This window comes from Danio rerio, chromosome 4 (genome assembly GCF_049306965.1).
Source record: "Danio rerio strain Tuebingen ecotype United States chromosome 4, GRCz12tu, whole genome shotgun sequence".
In the NCBI taxonomy this organism is placed as follows: domain Eukaryota; kingdom Metazoa; phylum Chordata; class Actinopteri; order Cypriniformes; family Danionidae; genus Danio; species Danio rerio.
In genome coordinates, this window is record NC_133179.1 from 52,311,710 (window position 1) to 52,330,557 (window position 18,848).

The 18,848-nt window shown below is 37.7% G+C and overlaps 1 protein-coding gene and 1 long non-coding RNA gene across 3 annotated transcripts in view; one reads left to right on the forward strand and one right to left on the reverse strand.

Annotated features, from left to right (window-relative positions):
• LOC141381964 (uncharacterized) overlaps positions 1-18,848 on the forward strand; it is a 1,176,553-nt gene that overhangs the window by 104,697 nt on the left and 1,053,008 nt on the right. The gene's annotated exons all lie outside the window — the stretch shown is intronic.
• On the reverse strand, positions 762-16,400 carry LOC103910821 (uncharacterized). Of its 2 annotated transcripts, XM_068220343.2 has the most exons (3): positions 16,362-16,400; positions 15,778-15,924; positions 762-5,338 (listed from the first exon to the last, which is right to left on the reverse strand). In XM_068220343.2, exons 2-3 carry the CDS (start codon positions 15,860-15,862, stop codon positions 4,272-4,274), a joined length of 1,152 nt encoding a protein of 383 aa, XP_068076444.1. In that variant the 5' UTR covers positions 15,863-15,924; positions 16,362-16,400; the 3' UTR covers positions 762-4,271. The 2 variants fall into 2 exon arrangements, with proteins under 2 accessions (XP_068076444.1, XP_068076445.1); XM_068220344.2 differs by lacking the exons at positions 15,778-15,924; positions 16,362-16,400 and adding an exon at positions 6,270-6,530.

Below are 18,848 nucleotides of genomic sequence, written 5' to 3' on the forward strand. Positions count from 1 at the left end.
TGGCCACAGTGACACTTTGCCATTTTAGCCGACAAACTTGGCTAGTGACTATCTTGTTCTGTACCTCACCTCAAGTAACCATATGATGGGTGCGCATGCTTTTACGCTTTCTGCTATGACGTGGAGCATGAGGTGCACTCAACGTTACGCTGCATGAATTTTTAATTAGCCTACATTAGTAACAGTTCATTTTGTTACGGTATGAACTTAATCCTAGGAAAGGCAAAAATAAATTAATAAATTTAAGACCTTTGTAATAAAATTCAAGACTTTATTTACAAAATTCAAGGCTATTAAGGCCTTCATTTGAGATTATGAAATTTAAGAGTTTTTCAATGCTTTTAAGACCCCGCGGGTACTATGGACATGGACCTTCAGCATGCAGTGGGACGGTTTGCTGCTAAGTGTGACATGGCAGGGAAAGAAACAGCACCTCTAAGTCAGAAACAATAATGCTTGACTAAAAAACATTGGCCATCTCCAGTTTGGCAAAGAGTCCTTACCCCAAATGGAGTTTAATTATCTGCATTTTTTGCCATGAGGAATGGAATATGAGATTAAAAGATGGATCAGTGCAAAGGCAGCAGTAATGCAGTGTCTGTTGTGGTGAAGGAGCTGAGACGAAAGGTAATCTAAGTACCTACTCTCAGCTATGGTCATGACTGAAAGGACAAGATCTCGGATACAACCGGACACATTAAACAAAATGTTATTACCTGCTTGTTTGAGTCGCAGCATAAAAGAGAGATGAGCCAACAAAATAACCTGAATGCAAATGATTTATTATAAAATGTAACTCATAGAACAATCAATCAAAGCAACCAACAAATGTCTAGGGATACTAATGAAGATAAAGAACTAAGGATATAATCACAACAACACTTTAACTACATGATATAAGTAATGCAAAACAAAACCATAAGGTTAAAGAGTCAATGAGATGGCAGGTCTTGACATGAGGACTCCTGAGTAGCCACAGGTCCTGAGGTAGCTAGCACAACTACTTTTATATAGCCATTGATGAGTAATGCAGGCATCCAATCACGATTTACCAAATACTCCAATCTGGATTTCTCATTCAGGGAGTCAAACAGAGAACATCATCCAACACAACACTAGCTACATGAATACACTGGAGAGTGGAGTAGACGAGATTTCAAGCTACAGAGGTGCTGTTTGCCAGATGTTTATGAAACTGTTCTTCTCTCAGCCGCCATCAATGTGTTTACATAAATGCAAGGAGCGCGGCACATTTACAATTACAATCCCCATCTACTGCAGTGTAGGAGTGTTGGAAAACCTATTATACTGTATTATACTGTTATTTATAGCCTATTCAAACATTATTTAGACATGAAACATCTTGTGCACATGAGAAAATGTTTTGCTGCATTCATGTCATGTGTGCAACTTTTTGTCCACGTGTTTCTTAAGCTGCGCCGAATGAGCGAAACTCTGTAGACACTGATCAGATCTGTACGGTTTCTCTCCAATGTGAATCCTCTTTTGTGTTTTGAGATGCATTAACTGATTAAACCTCGTCACAGTTTGAACACTTGTACGGTCTCTCCAGTGTGAATCGTCTGGTGCAGTTTTTGGAGCTGTAATAAAAGTCTTCTCACACTCAAAGCACATATACTCTTTCACACCAGTGTGGATCTTCATGTGTTCATTAAGGTTTGGTGATTGGTTAAAACTCTTCCCACACTGAGTAGATGTGAATGGTTTCCCTCCAGTGTGGGTCTTCATGTGTTTAATAAAGGTCTGAGGAGCTGCTGAAACTCATCCCACATCGAAGCTGCGGTCACACTAGAATTTGAGCATGCAAAATACTGTTGTACAGCGCTGTGAAAAGGAGCCGGATTAAACAAGATGATCAGACATTTAAAAAGCGAGCGATTGGTCTATATTTTACTAACTGTCCAGAGTAGGGCTGTAACGATACACGATATAAAATCGAAATCGCGACACTCAGATCTACGATCCTGTGTCGCGGTGTGATAAGGGAGAATCGTGACACACCCCGTGATACCTTGCCAATAACGTCACGCGTGCCAGCAAAAGTTGAGCTAATTAACACTTTTTTTCGTTCGACATTACAAGCACTGCTCCGTTTAAGCCCTCACAATATTTAGCCGGAAGAGCTCGCACGGAGCTCTTAGTAAGGGACCGTCTGAATGTGTCAGGAATATCAAAAACAAAACCAACTTAACCCCGCTTGACAACAGACAACGCCAGAAACATTGCCAATGCTGTCAAAGCGGCCAGATTTTCAGCGCATATACGATGATTTGCTCACACTGTTAATGTGGCTGCGCAGAGAGGGATGGGCGTTCACCAGATGTCAGGTAACAGCGCAAACTTTTCTGTATCCGTGCTGTGCGATTTCTGTTTGAACCTTTGAGAGTGCTGACTGACAGGTGCGCGATGTGTGAGGTCAGAAAACACGACGAAGCTTTCAGTTAAGATGAACACAGTTTCTATAGCTATACTTTATTTAGAGATAAAGGTATATGGCTCTGCATATAATCACTCTATCTTGCTGGAGTTTATAGCCGTTTCGATTTACTTCAGGACGCATTAACGCCGCTCTGAAGGTCTAATCGCTGTTTTAAGTTATCCAGAGCTGTATATATGTACAAATCTTGAATATCACAATAGTATTAAATATTAGTATTGTAACAACACAGACAGCAACACTATTGCACAATCGATACCCAGCTGATTCAGTCGTTTCATAAGAGGACCGCGCCTCTCCTTTTTTCCTTGTCAACATAAAGGCAGTGAGGTGCGCCTCGTTTTCGCCCCTTGTTTAACTGCAAGGCATACTTAATTTGCGGGACCATAACGTGTAACCCGTGCCTACAGACACGTTTGCCAAAGAAGCAAAATGGAAGAAGAATATTGATGTTTGATACAGACCTGTTGATGCTTAACCAGCGCTTATGTTGACCTGGATATGCGTAATAAACGCAACAAATAGGCTTTACTTTTTATTTTACAGCTTATAAAGCATGTACGCAGATTAATGCAATATCATATTTAAACAACAAAACTGTTTACAAAAAGTCAACATATGCGCGCATTGTTGCTGTCTTTTCATCACGCAGCGCGCGCACTTGAACCGCGAGGGAGAGAGAGGAAAGCATAGGCTATATCAGAACATAATCTTTAAAATAATGATTTCTATTAAAATGTAAAAGGTTTTGTGATTATAATAATAACAGCGGAGCTTTAAATAAATGCATATTTTCCGTAAAGCGGGCAATTTGAGGAAGTCTGCGATTTTTCTTTGACGGAAGAAAAAAACATATGATTGGGAAAAAAAAGCCTATGCCGGTTGTTAAAAAGAATCAGTCAGTATTGTCGTTTTGTAATATAAATTAATTATTTAAGTGAAAATAATTTAGGGCAGTCCTATTTATTTTATTTAGATTATTCTGCTCTTCTGTGCTAAACACTGCAGGTGCGTGGAAATGCTCTGTTGTTCTGTTCCGCTATTAATATTCTAACATATAAAAATAAATCAGTATTTTAAAATGCAATATTTAATGTGTCAGACAAAAAATAGACACGTCAATTTGTTTAATATAAAATTAACAGTAATCTGACCAGTTAACTGGTAATAACCGATTAATGTTGTCGGTTAGCAAAATTAACAAAATGAGCATCCCTAGTAGCTATTTAATTTACTTTTTCTATGTAAGAGAACTTGATTGAAAAAGAATTTTCAACATGCTTGAACCATCTACAAAATGGAGTTTAGTTCTGTTTGGTTTTTCAACAGTATTTTGTTACAAAGAAAACAGAAGTGATATAGCTTTGGCTATTTATTTATTTTATATATGGCTATTTATATTGTTAATAATTTGCATAGTTAATATTGTTCTTTGATGTTTAGTTTATAAAGATTTTTCAAATGTTATTTAATAAAAAATAGTTTTAAAAATATTTTTTTTGCCCACCCCACACGAAAAAAAAAAAAAAATCGTGATACGAACCGAATCGTGGGTCAAAAATCGTGATACGAACCGAATCGTGGGTTTGGTGTATCGTTACAGCCCTAGTCCAGAGAGGTCATGTTTTGATCTTCGATAGGTCTCACACAGTCAAGTTATGCAATTTTGCAGGTCAGAATTCACCAAGCTTGAACTCTGCAAGGCAATGAACTGCGAAACTTGAGGCACGAACTTGCATTTCCGGTCTGATGCATTCACGTGCGTCTGAATGGAAGTCTATGGCGAGAAAAGTCCAGTGTGACCACAGGATCCTCATGTGTCTACTAAGGGAGAATGAGCAGTAAAAACGCTTCCTACACTGAGTGCATTTGAATGGTTTTTCTTCATGTGTTGATTAAGGTGTGATGAGCGGGTAAAACTCTTCCCACACCGAGTGCATGTGAATGGTCTATCATCAGTGTGGATCCTCATGTGGTAATTAAGGGATGATGATAGGCTGAAACTCTTCCCACACTGAGTGCATGTGAATGGTTTCTCTCCAGTGTGTATCCTCATGTGTAGATTAAGGTGTGATGACCGGATAAAACTCTTCCCACACTGAGTGCATGTGAATGGTCTCTCTTCAGTGTGGATCCTCATGTGGTAATTAAGGGATGTTGATAGGCTGAAACTCTTCCCACACTGAGTGCATGCGAATGGTTTCTCTCCAGTGTGGATCCTCATGTGTTGATTAAGGAAGAATGAGCGGTAAAAACTCTTCCCACACTGAGTGCATGTGAATGGTTTCTCTCCAGTGTGGATCCTCACGTGTTGATTAAGAGATGATGATTGGCTGAAACTCTTCCCACACTGAGTGCAAGTAAATGGTTTCTCTCCAGTGTGGATCATCATGTGTTGATTAAGGTGTGATGAGCAGGTAAAACTCTTCCCACACTGAGTGCACGCAAATGGTTTCTCTCCAGTGTGGATCCTCATGTGTCGATTAAGGGAGAATGAGCAGTAAAAACTCTTCCAACACTGAGTGCATGTGAATGGTTTCTCTCCAGTGTGGATCATCATGTGTTGATTAAGGTGTGATGAGCAGTTAAAACTCTTCCCACACTGAGTGCATGCAAATGGTTTCTCTCCAGTGTGGATCCTCATGTGTCGATTAAGGTGTGATGAGCAGTCAAAACTCTTCCCACACTGAGTGCATGTGAATGGTTTCTCTCCAGTGTGGATCATCATGTGAATCTTAAGTTTGCTTTTGTTTGCCAAACTCTTTCCACACTGAGTACAGGTGAAACGATTCTTGTTTCTCCTTTTCAAAAAAATATTTTTTTCCTCAGTTTTGACATGATGTTTCTCCTCTTTACTCCCCTCATTCTCTTCAATGCGGTCTGAAAGAAATAAATAAAACATTAGTTTTTTATTAAGTCTTAAAAACTCTCATCAAAAGCTGAAAAGTGAAAAGACATCACACACCTTTTCACGTACGTTTTTACAGATGTCCACATTGCAGGGCAGAAAGCAATGAGATGTATTCTTTGGCAAGTTTTGTAAATACCCAAGTGTCCACTAAATGGATGTGCGTGGTAGTGTTGGAGGAGATTTGGGATAAGGGTGGCATGTATATATATATATATATATATATATATATATATATATATATATATATATATATATATATATATATATGTATATATATATATATATATATATATATTCTGTAGTGTTTGAGTGTATCTTTCAACAGGAAACAATGATATAACTTGTCATAAAATACCCCAAACTGCTCATGCATAGTAGAATCTTTATCTGCTAGGTTCTGCAATATCTTGATTATATCTGGTTCTTTGTGTTGCTCTTCCCAGATTTCTGCAATGGTGATGGGAAATACTAGTTCTTTTATAGCTGAATACACAACAACCAGGTAAGGGATGAATGCAAGATAAAAGCACCTGGTACTTCATTCAGTGTTCCCTTTCTGTACTCAACCACAAAGTCAAATTTTTGAAGACGAAGGGGCCAGCGGATTAAACGTGAGGTGGTCTTCGTGGAGTTCATGACCCACTGAAGAGTGGAATGATCAGTGACAATAATGAAGAGTTTTGCCTCCAGGAAATGTCTCCACTTTTCGATAGCCTCTAGCAGGGGTTTTCAAACTTTTAGGACACACGCCCCCCCAAGTTTGGCCAATTTCACTCGCTCCCCCTCCCTTTTTGTCCAGCGAGCCAAAATTATAAAGCATGTGCAAACATCACTCCCATATTATTTGCTGCGTTTAAAGTGCATATAATAATTACACTGAATCCTAAACATGTAGCTTACCTGATTCAGTGTGATACATGAGTCTGTTTTTGATGTACGTACACACAGAAAATGCTGCTTCGCAGAGCCAAGTTGAAGCAAAAGGCAAGAGTACATCAATTTCAAGTTCCGAAAGTTCAGCATATTCTGTATCCACTGCCAGCCAGAATTCTGAGTGTGGTTGAGTCGAACAGTGTCTTCAAAGTACGGTCACTTGAAAGGTGCAGAAGGGCATCCAGCGCTTTGTAAACTTGGTTCCAATTATGCTGCTCAGAAAAATACCTATTGAAATGTGCAGACAGAGATGGCAGATGGAGAGTGATTTCCGTTTTAGTAGTATCCCGGTTAAACACATTTTCTTTGTTAAATTCATCCAAGGTCAGGAACATTTCTAGATTTTCTTGCATCCACCTGCCCTCTCCATCGCTCCAGTTTCTTCACAAAGCCCACAATTTCATCAGACATTGTTAGTAGGTTTGAACACAGGCCTTGAAGGGACAAATTAAGCGAATTAAGCCAATCAAATATGTCAGACAGGTATGTACAATCTGTGAGCCACTTAGTGTCAGTAAAACGACTCCTAAAGGAAGATCCACAATCAATTAGAAAAATCCTCAGTTCGTCATGCAATGAAAAAATACGCTGCAGGATTTTGCCTGTGGAGAGCCATCTAACCTCCTTGTGTTGACTGGTCATCGTTTGTTTTTGTCCTCTTAATGCTAATTCTTTACATCGAAAAAAGTTGACTGGCTTATCTTTTGACATTGGATTTTTCATCTGAAAGTGACGCACCAGTTTCACAGGTTTTAAACAGTCATTTGCAAGGACCTCTGAACACACAACACATTGTGGACATGGTTCGTTATTAATCGTATTGTATGTACTGTTTATCATACTTCCGTTGCTTTGATGCACACAGGCCTTTGGTTTTTGCAGTGAACGTAAATCCTCTCTGTGTGGAGATCCCCGTTGATGCGGAGGGTTGGTCATCTGTTTGCTTTAATGCTTCAGAAGGGCACTCGTCATTTTTTTTGTCAGACAATTTACCGGTGTTATCTTCACCGTCATTCATTTTGAAAAGCCACAGGTCCATTTTTTGTATATGTTTTACGCGATCGCATTAACTACAAAAGGTGCCTCGTGCTTGTTAGTTAGCTCCGGGACTAATCAGATTGACTCTTGTAAACATAAAAAAACATCATATTTACTCGAGTGCACACCTCAGTTTCTCGCTCCCCCCTTAACAGGCGCTGGCGCCCCACAGTTTGAAAACCCCTGGCCTATAGTATGGCTAAACATTCCTTCCCTGTAGCTGAGTAATTAACCTTCAGTTTGGTCAGTGTTCGACTTCCATAGACAATAAATTCCTCCTGTCCTTGCGCCTTGTGTTGTGTCAACACTGCACCTACTCCTGAATCACTGGCATCGGTGGAAACCACAAAGGGGAGTCGGAGATCAGGATGTCAAAGGATGGGAGGCGAGGTGAGACAAGTCTTTAATTTCTTCAATGCTTTTTGACATTGAGGTGTCCATTGAAAAATTTGCCCTTTTTTCTTCAATAAGTTCATAGGCTCTGCAATTTGAGGAAAGTTTGGCACAAACATATGGTACCACCCTGCCAATCCAAGGAATCTTTTAACGTCTTTGATGTTTTTTGAAACCGGGTAGGATTTTATCGCTTCTACTTTTATGGAATCAGCAGGAATGGCCAGGGTGTTCACCACATGTCCCAGAAATGATAATTTATGTTGGCAGAATTTACTTTTCTTCAGGTTAATGATCAGACCAGCTTTGTGTAACCAGGTGATGACACTTTAAAGATCTTTAAAGTGTTGGGTGACTGAGGGCGAGTATATGATGATGTCATCAATATACATAAAACACATTTTTCCCCGCAACTCTCCTAGGACAGACTCCATTAATTGCTGGAATGTTGCTGGGTCATTTTAAAGTCCAAAGAGCATAACTTTAAAGTGGTATAGGCCCAAGAGGGATGGATTGGATTCACTTCCAGGCTTCATAGTTACCTGCCAGTACCCACTGTTGAGATCAATCGTGGAGAAGATGACAGCACCAGAGAGGGATTCCATCTCTTTCTGTGATAGAGTTCACTTTACGATAGTCCACACAGAACCTCATACTGCTATCTTTTTTGGGGACAAGGACATTAGCCGCATTTCCACTATCGGCCAGTGCGAGCCAGGGCTTTAATCGGGCCGGGCAAATAGCCCGGGAGGTTTAGAAATGAGGCCGAAATCATGTCGCGTTTCCACTGTCGGGCTAGTAGCTCACAGCGCGTCATGCAAACACCGCCCACAGAACGTCCGCGAATCAAACGTCACACAACCCGCCCACTTCAGCGGGAATCAGGACAGGCAGATAAAGCACACCATAGAATTATCACAAAACAAAACCATTAAAATGAAGAAAACCGAAACAAACAAATGACACGTTACTGTACAGCAGTACATGAAATGTCTATATGCACAGACCTGTGTATTTCCATTCATTACATTTGTTTACTCGCCGACCGACTGTTGGCATTGTGCATCGAGTGCTCTCGCCACTAACAGAGGGAACCAACACAGAGAGCGCACACATCCATAATATAAAGCCACAGAAATTCTCCTTTATAACTCGATATGGCATGTATTTTATAACATCCTCGTTTTGATAGACGTCGTGTTAAGTGTTTTACAGCACAAGAGCGAGTAGCCTATTAAAATATAGCCATATTTGTTGCGTTCAGCAGCTATTCACTAAAGCTCTTCATTTAAAGTTTCATTTATAAATTTAACCAGGTCATATAAAAAACATAAAAAGTTGTTTGAGGATATAGAACACATTTTGTGTTTGGACTTTCCCCCGATGCGCTTAAAGCAGTGAGCGCTGCGCAGGACTGAGTGACAGAAAAAAAGGTGTAGGCTAGATTCTGCTTTCACTCACCGAAATAATGCTCTGTTTGCGCTATTTGATTAATATCATCGCATCCAAATACTTTACGTAATTTGTTAAGTTTTATGTCTTTCTGTTGTATTTATATTTTGTATTATCTCCAAAATAAATAAAGAAAAAAGCCACTCGTGGCATAACAGAGCTGTGAAGGAGCGCTCTTGCCCGGTCTCACACACATACATACTGGCATTTAACGCGCACAAACAAACATTTTAAACTTGACAAAAACTCTCGAAAACCTTTACTGTTTGCTGTGTCTTTAATATGGTGTAAAGATTATTATGCGCTATTGAAACAAAGGAGGACGCAGCAAAAAACGTCACTATAAAATAAAACTACTTTATTATTTTATGCAGCAGCCTTACATTTAAAAGGGAAACATAAGGGTGATCATACGCAAAAAGACCCCAGACTATAAGGCCAGATGTTTTCTTTCCCTTATTTCTTTATTTGTTTGGTGCATGTACTCATGTGCAATCAGAAAACTGCCCGCCTCTCCTTTCACTCCGCCCTGAAGCCCCAGCTGGCCCTCCTTGGCCCAAGGTATTTGGCGGACCGAAAAAGGCTGGCCGCTGGCCCCAAGAAAGCCCCGCTTTGGCCCGATTAAGCCCCGGAACCGACAGTGGAAACGTCACTGGCCTTGGCTCGCTCGCTTTAGGCGCGATAGTGGAAATGCAGCTAATGCGTGAGGCCCACGCTAAGTGTGGAGGTTCTGTGAGGCCATTCATTAGCATTTCTTTGACTTGCTCTTTAACAATCTCTTGCTTCTCTGGTGTTAAACGGTATGGACGTTGTCTGATCAGCACAGGGAAGTCAGTATACAAGCAGTGCTGTAGAACAGTTGTTCTTCCAAGCTGGGAGGTACATACTTGTGGATTCTGCAGAAGTAGATGATGTAACTGGCACTTTACTTCCAGATGCAGGTGAGATTGATCAACTAATGCTTTTCATTAGTGTCTTGTCATCCCTATTATCTGGTAACTAGAATAGACTTTGTGGTGGGGGAATTGAGGTGAACAATGAAAGAGCTTGGCTTGAGTTTTTTCTGTGCACTTTTTTTCTTCTGGTGCAGGTATGTTTTATTCTGGAATGCTGGCCTGCCTGGCTCCAGTGTCGAACATGGCTTTTCCAGACCTAGCTGTTGTGGTATGAACTCATGGGTAGGAGGATGACTTGGTTTTGCTGTAATTGTGGAGTTAGAGTTGTAACATAGATGCTGTTGTGGGAAGGTGCAGGCCTTTGATGCTGTGTGGGTATATTTTATCTCCTTCAGCAGTGGTTCTCAATATACCAATATAAAATAGACCAGGATTTCGAAGTGATGATTTTGACATGAAAAGTGACCAATCACAATCGACCTTGTCTAGTTTTGCGTAAAACGTAAGGGCGGGACAAAGGCCTTTCTGTGTTAAAGTGACAGAAAACAACAACTTAAAAACAAATGCATTATTGAAATAATGCTCTTTGGGTGCATAGGTTTTTACTGTAGAGATGTTATTCACAAGAGTAATTAAGCTGCGGACATCCTGCCATTTTGAAGATCTACTTACGTTTGGCTCTCTTCTCACCGAAGGAGTTTACTCGCCTCTAACATATCACTCTTCTGAAGCCTAGTTTAATCTGAGAGCATACTCACACTATGTACAGTTGCTTTGAACCAGGCCAAAGCACGCTTGTCCCCCCTCCCGACTCCTCCGACATCCCGCACTCACATAACATTCAGGCCAGGGCACGCTTACATCATTGATGATGCACTGTTCAGTAGAGAAGTGCTCTCGCTCAGCACAGTGGAGACTTCTCTAGTTATGTTGTTTTAGTCGTTTGGGATGCAGTGACACACAATCAAATATTTCGCCGAACAGATCCGCCACTTCTGACACTCATAAACAGTCATAAAGTCCTCGTGCTGCAGGAATTAGGAGGTTTGCCGAAGGTGCAGCTGTGGTGCAGTGAGGAGTTTGCGTCTTTAATAAACTACAACAGCTTGTGTTCATTGAACGGTAAGAATGATTATTAAATGCATATGAAATAGTCCCTTAAAAGGTACATCTTGCTTTTAGTTTCTGGCTTAGGCGCGTTTTGCACTCAAACACAAGCGTACCGCGCCAAAGCCCAAATGAACTGTGCCTGAGCCCGATTCATCACACTCACACTTCTCAAACAATCAGGGAAACAGGCCTGGGCACGGTTTGGATAGCATAGTGTGAGTAGGCTCTAAGAGTGTCGGCGCGGGACTGCAGGTAATGCGCAATTATTCATTTCTGCAAATGTCGCAAGTGCTTTATTTTAACACGAGAGTGCAGTCATGTAGTTAATCGCCAAAACTGGATATCCGAGCCCTTAAATAGGCTTTTTCAAATGAACTGCAAGTCCTCTCATGGTCTCATCATCGCGTGTGTGTGCTCAGACTATATACAATTGTGATCTCTCAGAAGTAGAAATTATTTATCTTTGCTGCTTGACTAAACTTAGTCAAAAACTATCAAGTATTTAGAATTAGATTGATGCATGACCGGTGACAATGCTAACGCACTTACTTGGCTGTATTGTGATGTGAAACTTAGCCTACCATAACTTTTAGCAAAGGATTATGCTAGAAATGTTTCTGGATGAGGTATTTATGTGATTTACACGTAATAGGGGTATTCTGATCTGTCTTAAAGCATCACAAAATTGTACAGACATTACAGGTCAAAGCAATCTGTTACATTTATCAAAATAAACATTATTAAAGCACTGCCTTGAGAAATGTTCAAGAGTAAAATAAAATATTGTATAGACAACGAGCAAATAAGAAAAACTGTGTAAAATATGTAAATAAAATCCCAAGTTTAAATATTTTCATCATATACTTTAAACATTTAAAAGCTTGAAAGTACTGTTTAAGAATGGACAAAAGGTGTCTCTATGGCCTTAAAAGTATGTGGTAGTTTTGCCAGTGTATTAAAAATGATTCGTTGTCATGTACGGAAAAAAATAGACCATACTTTGTTAATGCAAATACCTATATGTAGCCTTGTGATTTAAACAATTAAACAATTTAAATAATTGTATAATTAAAAAGGGCCATAATGAAAAACATATTTTTTTTTTCAAAAGTAATTAACTAGTACTCAAAGTAGTTTTTTAAAGAGTAATTTGTAAAATATTCTTATCATTTACTAAAACTTGTATTATTTTAGCAGTGTATTATAACTTGAGTACAAATATTCTGTTCTCTTTTCATCTGTGAGATAACATCAACAAATAAACAAAAAAATGCACAAGCACATTAAGTAAAGGTGTATTATATTATAAATAAATGATTAATTAATTGTTTTATTATTTTTATCATTATTAATCATAATAATAAATGGTTTTTATTTGTATAAATCAATAGACAGTTCATATGCAGTATTTTTATGAATTGTTGAAAAAACATTGCAGGTGTTCAACACATTGCATGTCAGTCTTGGCTTATTATATTAACGCTGTTTTTAGGATCTAAAAATGTATTCTTTAAAAAGCAAAAAGATTCCAATGGCAACACCTGCTGGTACGTGAAGAATATGGTCAATACTGACGAACTTCACACTCAAATGTTTGCACATCATCAGCATGCTGTAATCCATTTCCTAAGCAGCAAAAGTCTTTTTTAGACTAATTTGTTTTGTCTCACATCGTCCCACCACAACATTATATAGTTTAGAATACTGTACAATGTTTTATAATAATTAATTATTTTGGTGTACATTTCATTTAGCATATTTAAAATTAAGGGCATCCACGTTTTTTTGACATACTGTAAATCAGGGTTTCTACAGGTGTCACCAGGTTAAATGTAAGACTTTTTAAGATCATTATGAATGAAATTTTAGACTAAGGAATTTTTCAATTGGCCCAGATGAAAAAGATTTTTATTTGTCCAAACAAAAAATATTTTAATATAAAATATTTAATAATACAATAATAAATCAATATTAATAATAACATTAAAATATTTTAGATATTTCTTAGCAAAAGATCTTAAATATTGTGTAAAAACAAGAGAGCTCTACTTGGATCCACACCCTTTTTTCCCCAAAATAAACTTTCTTTAAAATAAAAAAAACCAACAAGTTAACAAATGTTTTAAAAGTTTTAAAAACTATATTAAACTAAATCTATGCACAAAAATCTGTCCAGGTCGATATCCTCAGCAGTCCTTATCATTATGATAAACAGAGTTAATATGTCTTGTTGGTGATTGTGTGGGTTTTGGCCAGATTGGGTAACAAAACATGAACAAAGGAAATGAAGACTTGTTTAAAAAGATTTAAGACATACAGCACAATATTTCAGTAAATTTAAGACTTTTTAAGGCCTAAATGTTTGATTTTGGAATTTAAGACATTTTAATACACAGCGGAAACCCCGTTTAAACACAATAGCCCAGGTAATTAGTTATTATTATAATGTAGTTCAAACTAAGATACTATCTGTGAGAACTATTAACAACTACAAAAACAAGTTTAAACCCATAAAGATGTAGCGTACAGTCCACAGATAAAATTTCTTATTGATTTTATCACGGTCCGACAGAACGGTTTTACGACTCCTGGCTCCAAGAAGTCTGGATTTTCGTGACAGCTTAAGTTGTTCAGGGGGGCCTGGATAGATAAGCAGGAAAACTTCAAAGACATTCCTGCCCAAATACACTCACACACACACATACACCCCCACGAGGCTGTTCCGACAGAAAGAAAATGAACTCATCAAATCCAGAACCAGCACAAAACCAATGTGTTATGTTTTGTAAACTTTGTATCTCATTTCTGACTTTTCTTACCTGTGTAACCTCTCTTATAACCTGTATGCATGTTCTATTTAGGCCTTTGTAAAGCATAAATATTGTAAGGATATGAAAAATTATGTTAATGTACTTTCAACCCCCCCCATGTTTGGTACCGATGGGTTTCTGCTGACATTTTACAACACATGATGCATAGATCGAGACCATAACTCGCATTGCTTTATTCTTTAAAGCCCTGTATTAAATGCCTGTCCGCATGCTTTAGACGGACGCTCAAATTTGCATACGAGGAGCCTTGAGACAAAGAAAGGGTTCGCGCGCAAACTTTCCCCTGAAATCATTGGTCAGAATGCTGTACGGGTTGTCACGTGACCCGCAGGTATAAGCACACTTCCTCCCAAACATCTGGGCAGAAAGAGAACGTCCCAAAAAGGAACATCATTGACGGTGGCCCTCGGGCCACACGTGGCTTTCTAAGCCGCATGGACTTTTTCCCGCCACGCTTTCTTTATTTTCCGGCAAAGTAAATTCAGTTTAAAGTTTGCGATCGTGTTCGTCCGAACTGCATTACAAACTCCACGCATCAAAGGACATCAAGAGTAGTTTTCATCACGACGGACGAGAGACACATAAAAGAGACCTCCAGACATGAAAAACCAGGTGATTTTAGTTATGCGATTAAGCTGTGCCCCTTTTATCAAAAAGGTGTTTTTTATAACCTTGGTGGTCCTTAATGGTGCTTGTGGAACTGAAAGTTTTGTCACTTTTTATCTGAAATCTCTATCTCCTCGCTTTACTATTCCTCTTTGCTGTTACACGTTCTTTAGACCCGATATCTCTGCGTGGTTTACCTTTGTTCTGTGTTAAATGTATGTTTGTGCGTTTGTTTGTTCGTTACGTCTGACTAGTCAATAAATTCCATTATAATCAAATTAATTGTATTGTTTGCCTCACGAGAAAATGTCACTGAAATACAGATTCCCCTGCCTAGCTATTATAAGTTGTTTAAAACTTTTGAATGATTAATCTACTTCACAAGAAGTAGCAATTAAATTCCCTTTTTCTAAATGAATAGATTACCGTGTCCGCTCGGAAGAGCGGCGGCTCTGCTTGTGTTCGTTTGGTCAAATTGACAATAAATTGATCCGGAATATTAATGATTAATAATAATTCGTTATTGTTGATAATTAATATTCATAATCTGGGAATCCGCTCGGTCGCGCGAGCATGATCATTTACAATCATGTTTGTTTGACCAAACTGACTGAAGCTTAAGCCGGAATATTAATAATTAAGAATAAACCGTTATTGTTGATTATTAATATTCATAAAATGAGCTAATTTCATGCTACAAAGAAGTTGATAAAAAAAGGGAATTGTGATCAACGTGACACATGCAAATGGAAAGTACTAAGCCAACACTATCACTGTAATAGCAGATATCTTCTATGAGAATACTGTAGGTCAAATATTGTCAGCTCAGTTAAACTTTTTTATTTTTTTGTTTTTATTTATTTTAAATAGCGCCAGTGCTCAAGGACGCTTTACAAACAAAGAGAACAAGAAAAGCAATAACCTTAAGAAGGTGGTGAAAATAGGAGACGAATAATACATAACAAGTCTGACATAAATAAGAACAAGTGATGAAACTCATTCTGTCTTTCAATGAGTGCTTATGTGCATTTAGGAGAACTAGGCAGCACACTCAGGGCTGCAAGATGGATTAAATTAGTATTCTTATTATTAAAATATATCTGAATGAGGATCAAATGACTGAGTTGGTCTTTAAGAATGAAAACCAACCTGTTTGTTCCTGCAGATCTTCCTGTTTGACTGTGAATGTTTCTTCAATCTTCACATCTTCACTCTCCTCTTTAATTAACGCCATCTTTATAACAGTGTGGAGATCAGTCACTTCAGCAGTTTTTCTCTGCGTTTGGACACTTTATCCTGTTTAAAAAAAATAAAAACATTAAAAACGTCCTGATTAAAATAAATAAAACAATGAACAGAATCAAAATGACTTCTCTTCAATACTTGCTTTAACAGTTTTATATGAGAGTCATTAACAAAAATAAATCAGGTAAGTCTGAGCAAGACACAATGAGTTGATTAAAACTAGTACTCCACTTCTTATATATAGTGATTTGTCCTTAGAATGGAATGACATTATGCTTTTTAATAAATTAAACCTTAATTAAAACACTTATTACTCACATTTATGTTGCTTTATTCAAACAATAGCCCTAATTACAGTGAGTAAATAGTACTTCGTTGTAAAAAGGGTCAAAATAATGTCAACAGCAGGTTCCTAATTTAGCATCGGATGAAAACCCTGAAACTTTATTCAATCGCTTTATATTTATGTAAAGGTTTTAAAAACAAACCTTTCTCCAGCTGAATCAAGCGCAAGAGCGGCGCAGCCTAATGACGTCACACGCCACACCAAAATAAAAGTCTTTTGTTTTTAGTTTTTTGCCACTTACTGTTGCAGTCATGACTTGTTCAAACATTTCTCTCCCTAGTTTTCTACTTTACACTTGGTCTCTCTCTCTCTCTCTCTCTCTCTCTCTCTCTCTCTCACACACACACACACACACAATCACACAGATGTTCAGTATTTGAAGTTGATCAAAACCTTTAATCTAAACATTTTAAAACAACTTCAAAAAAGTGCCTTTGAGACATCAAAAAAATAATAATAATAAAGTTTAAGATTTTTTTAATTTAACCACATAGTTGTATTATTTAGACATTAGACTGTAAGAAATGAATGTTGGTCAAGCTCCTGCACTTTTTACAATTAATCTACTAACAAAAACAGCAAACAAACCTCAAATTGTGTCAACACTGTCAAGGACAAATTCAAAGTATATCTTCATTTCAGTGTGATTAATAAATGTGTATTTTCAGAAAGGTAATGTGTCCTTTTACAAACCCAACTTTATAGATTATAAAAAAAAAATATTCGTAATAATGAAATATTGGACAAAACATTGATTTTCAGATAAAATATGCAATCGTTGCACAATATTTTTTAAATAAAAATCCAAGATTTAAAATATTTAGTCAAACTTTCAAACATTATTAACTGGCCCTTATTGGTTAATTAAGACATCATACAAGATGTTTTGCTGAGGTTATAAATAATTTGTTCATTTTCATAAAATTTGAACATACGTTGTCGTGTGACATTCAGCAACTGTGAGACGGCGTTCTTACTACTTGTTTTAATATTTTTGTGGCAGTTTATCAATACTGCCTAGAATACAGAATACAGCAGTAATTCTATTAATATTAAACATAGTTCATTTATTTTTTCTTTTTAATTTAACAACTGCATGTGTAAACTTTCAAGTATAAAAATGCCACACAAATGAATAGAATCAAACTTTTTAATATATATTTTACAACATTTAATACATACAGTGCACATCTAATATTATAAGCAAACAGTATAAAACAAAGTATAGATTTTATTACACACACACACACACACACACACAAATTTATTCAGTTTTAAAATTAATTACAGTAATATTATTGACTAATATGATAATGTTAATTGGATTTAAGTACAATGCAGTTTGTAAAGTAATATTTTCTGTCTTTTAGTAGATATATTATATGAGAGACTTGCTTTGTTTACCAAATAAAGTGAATCTATTTGGATTTGCATTTTAAACATTAAATAAAAGTAAAAAAGTTATTATTTTTTTTTATTTCCCATATTAAGGTTTTAGTTATGATACTGCCAAAATCATTCCACAGAAGATTTTTACCTAAATTTTCTGCAAAAATAGCAAAAAACATCCGCAGATTCCGTCTGGCTCTAGTCATGACTGCAACTGTAAGTTGCAACAAAGCTTAAAGGGTCACGAAACACCAAAACACATTTTTTGAGCTATTGACAGTCGTATATGTGTCCCACACTGCTAAAAACACTATTAGGACACCTATATTTCACTAAAAAGTGTAAATTGGTTGTTTTTGCGTTATTTCAAGCAAATTCGTACTTCCTGTTTGAAACGAATTTTTGAAGCTGCGTCACGGTCATGACATAATAGCGTTGTATTCCAGCGTGCAGACTGGGCGTCTGTGCCAGAGTGTGCCTTATTACGTCTTACAGTGTGATGCATTAATGCATGAGTAAGCCTTGGTTCAAACCAATCAGCGCGCTCTATTGTGCAACTTCATTAATATTCATTAGTGTCACCGTCTTTACACCACAGAGACGCCACGTTGTGTTGGCAAAACAAGCGTGAAGTGTTGCTTTTAAATTTTGCTGCAGTTAAGTTTCGTTTTCATTTTCTCTCTGTGAGAGCTCAGACTCACGTGTGGATTAACAGTGTACGCGACGCGCGACAACAATAACTTACGTGTCTAAGGGGGATTATTGTTTACCTGAGAGCTGTTCTCATCTGCAAACGCTGAGATCCGGATTCCGGATGTAGTCTTCTCTTCAGACGCGGCTCTAGTTGCTGGTGATTGTTCTGTCTCTACAGATTTGGTAAGTGAGCGACCAGCGCTCTTTGTTTATTCAGTTTGTTCGTATCGAATTAAGTTAACTATTGCACTGAGGGCAAACATGTTAGCACCGCATTTTGTGACCGGAATAACACACGCGGCTTTCTGACGTTACCTGCCGTGTGCGTCTAAGTTTCCGGGAAATGCGGAGTTTTTTTTCTGTCATTCGCCGTGCGGTATCAAACATTGCATGAAAAATACACGCTTAGAGCAGATCCTCGAATCAAATATCGTGTTTGTCGCGAGGGACATGAATGAATTCCCTGAATGAAAGAGCCAAACTGCAGTTAAAGTCCACCAGTTAATAATTTGGCAAATAATTCCACTACAGATGTCCATGTAGGTTA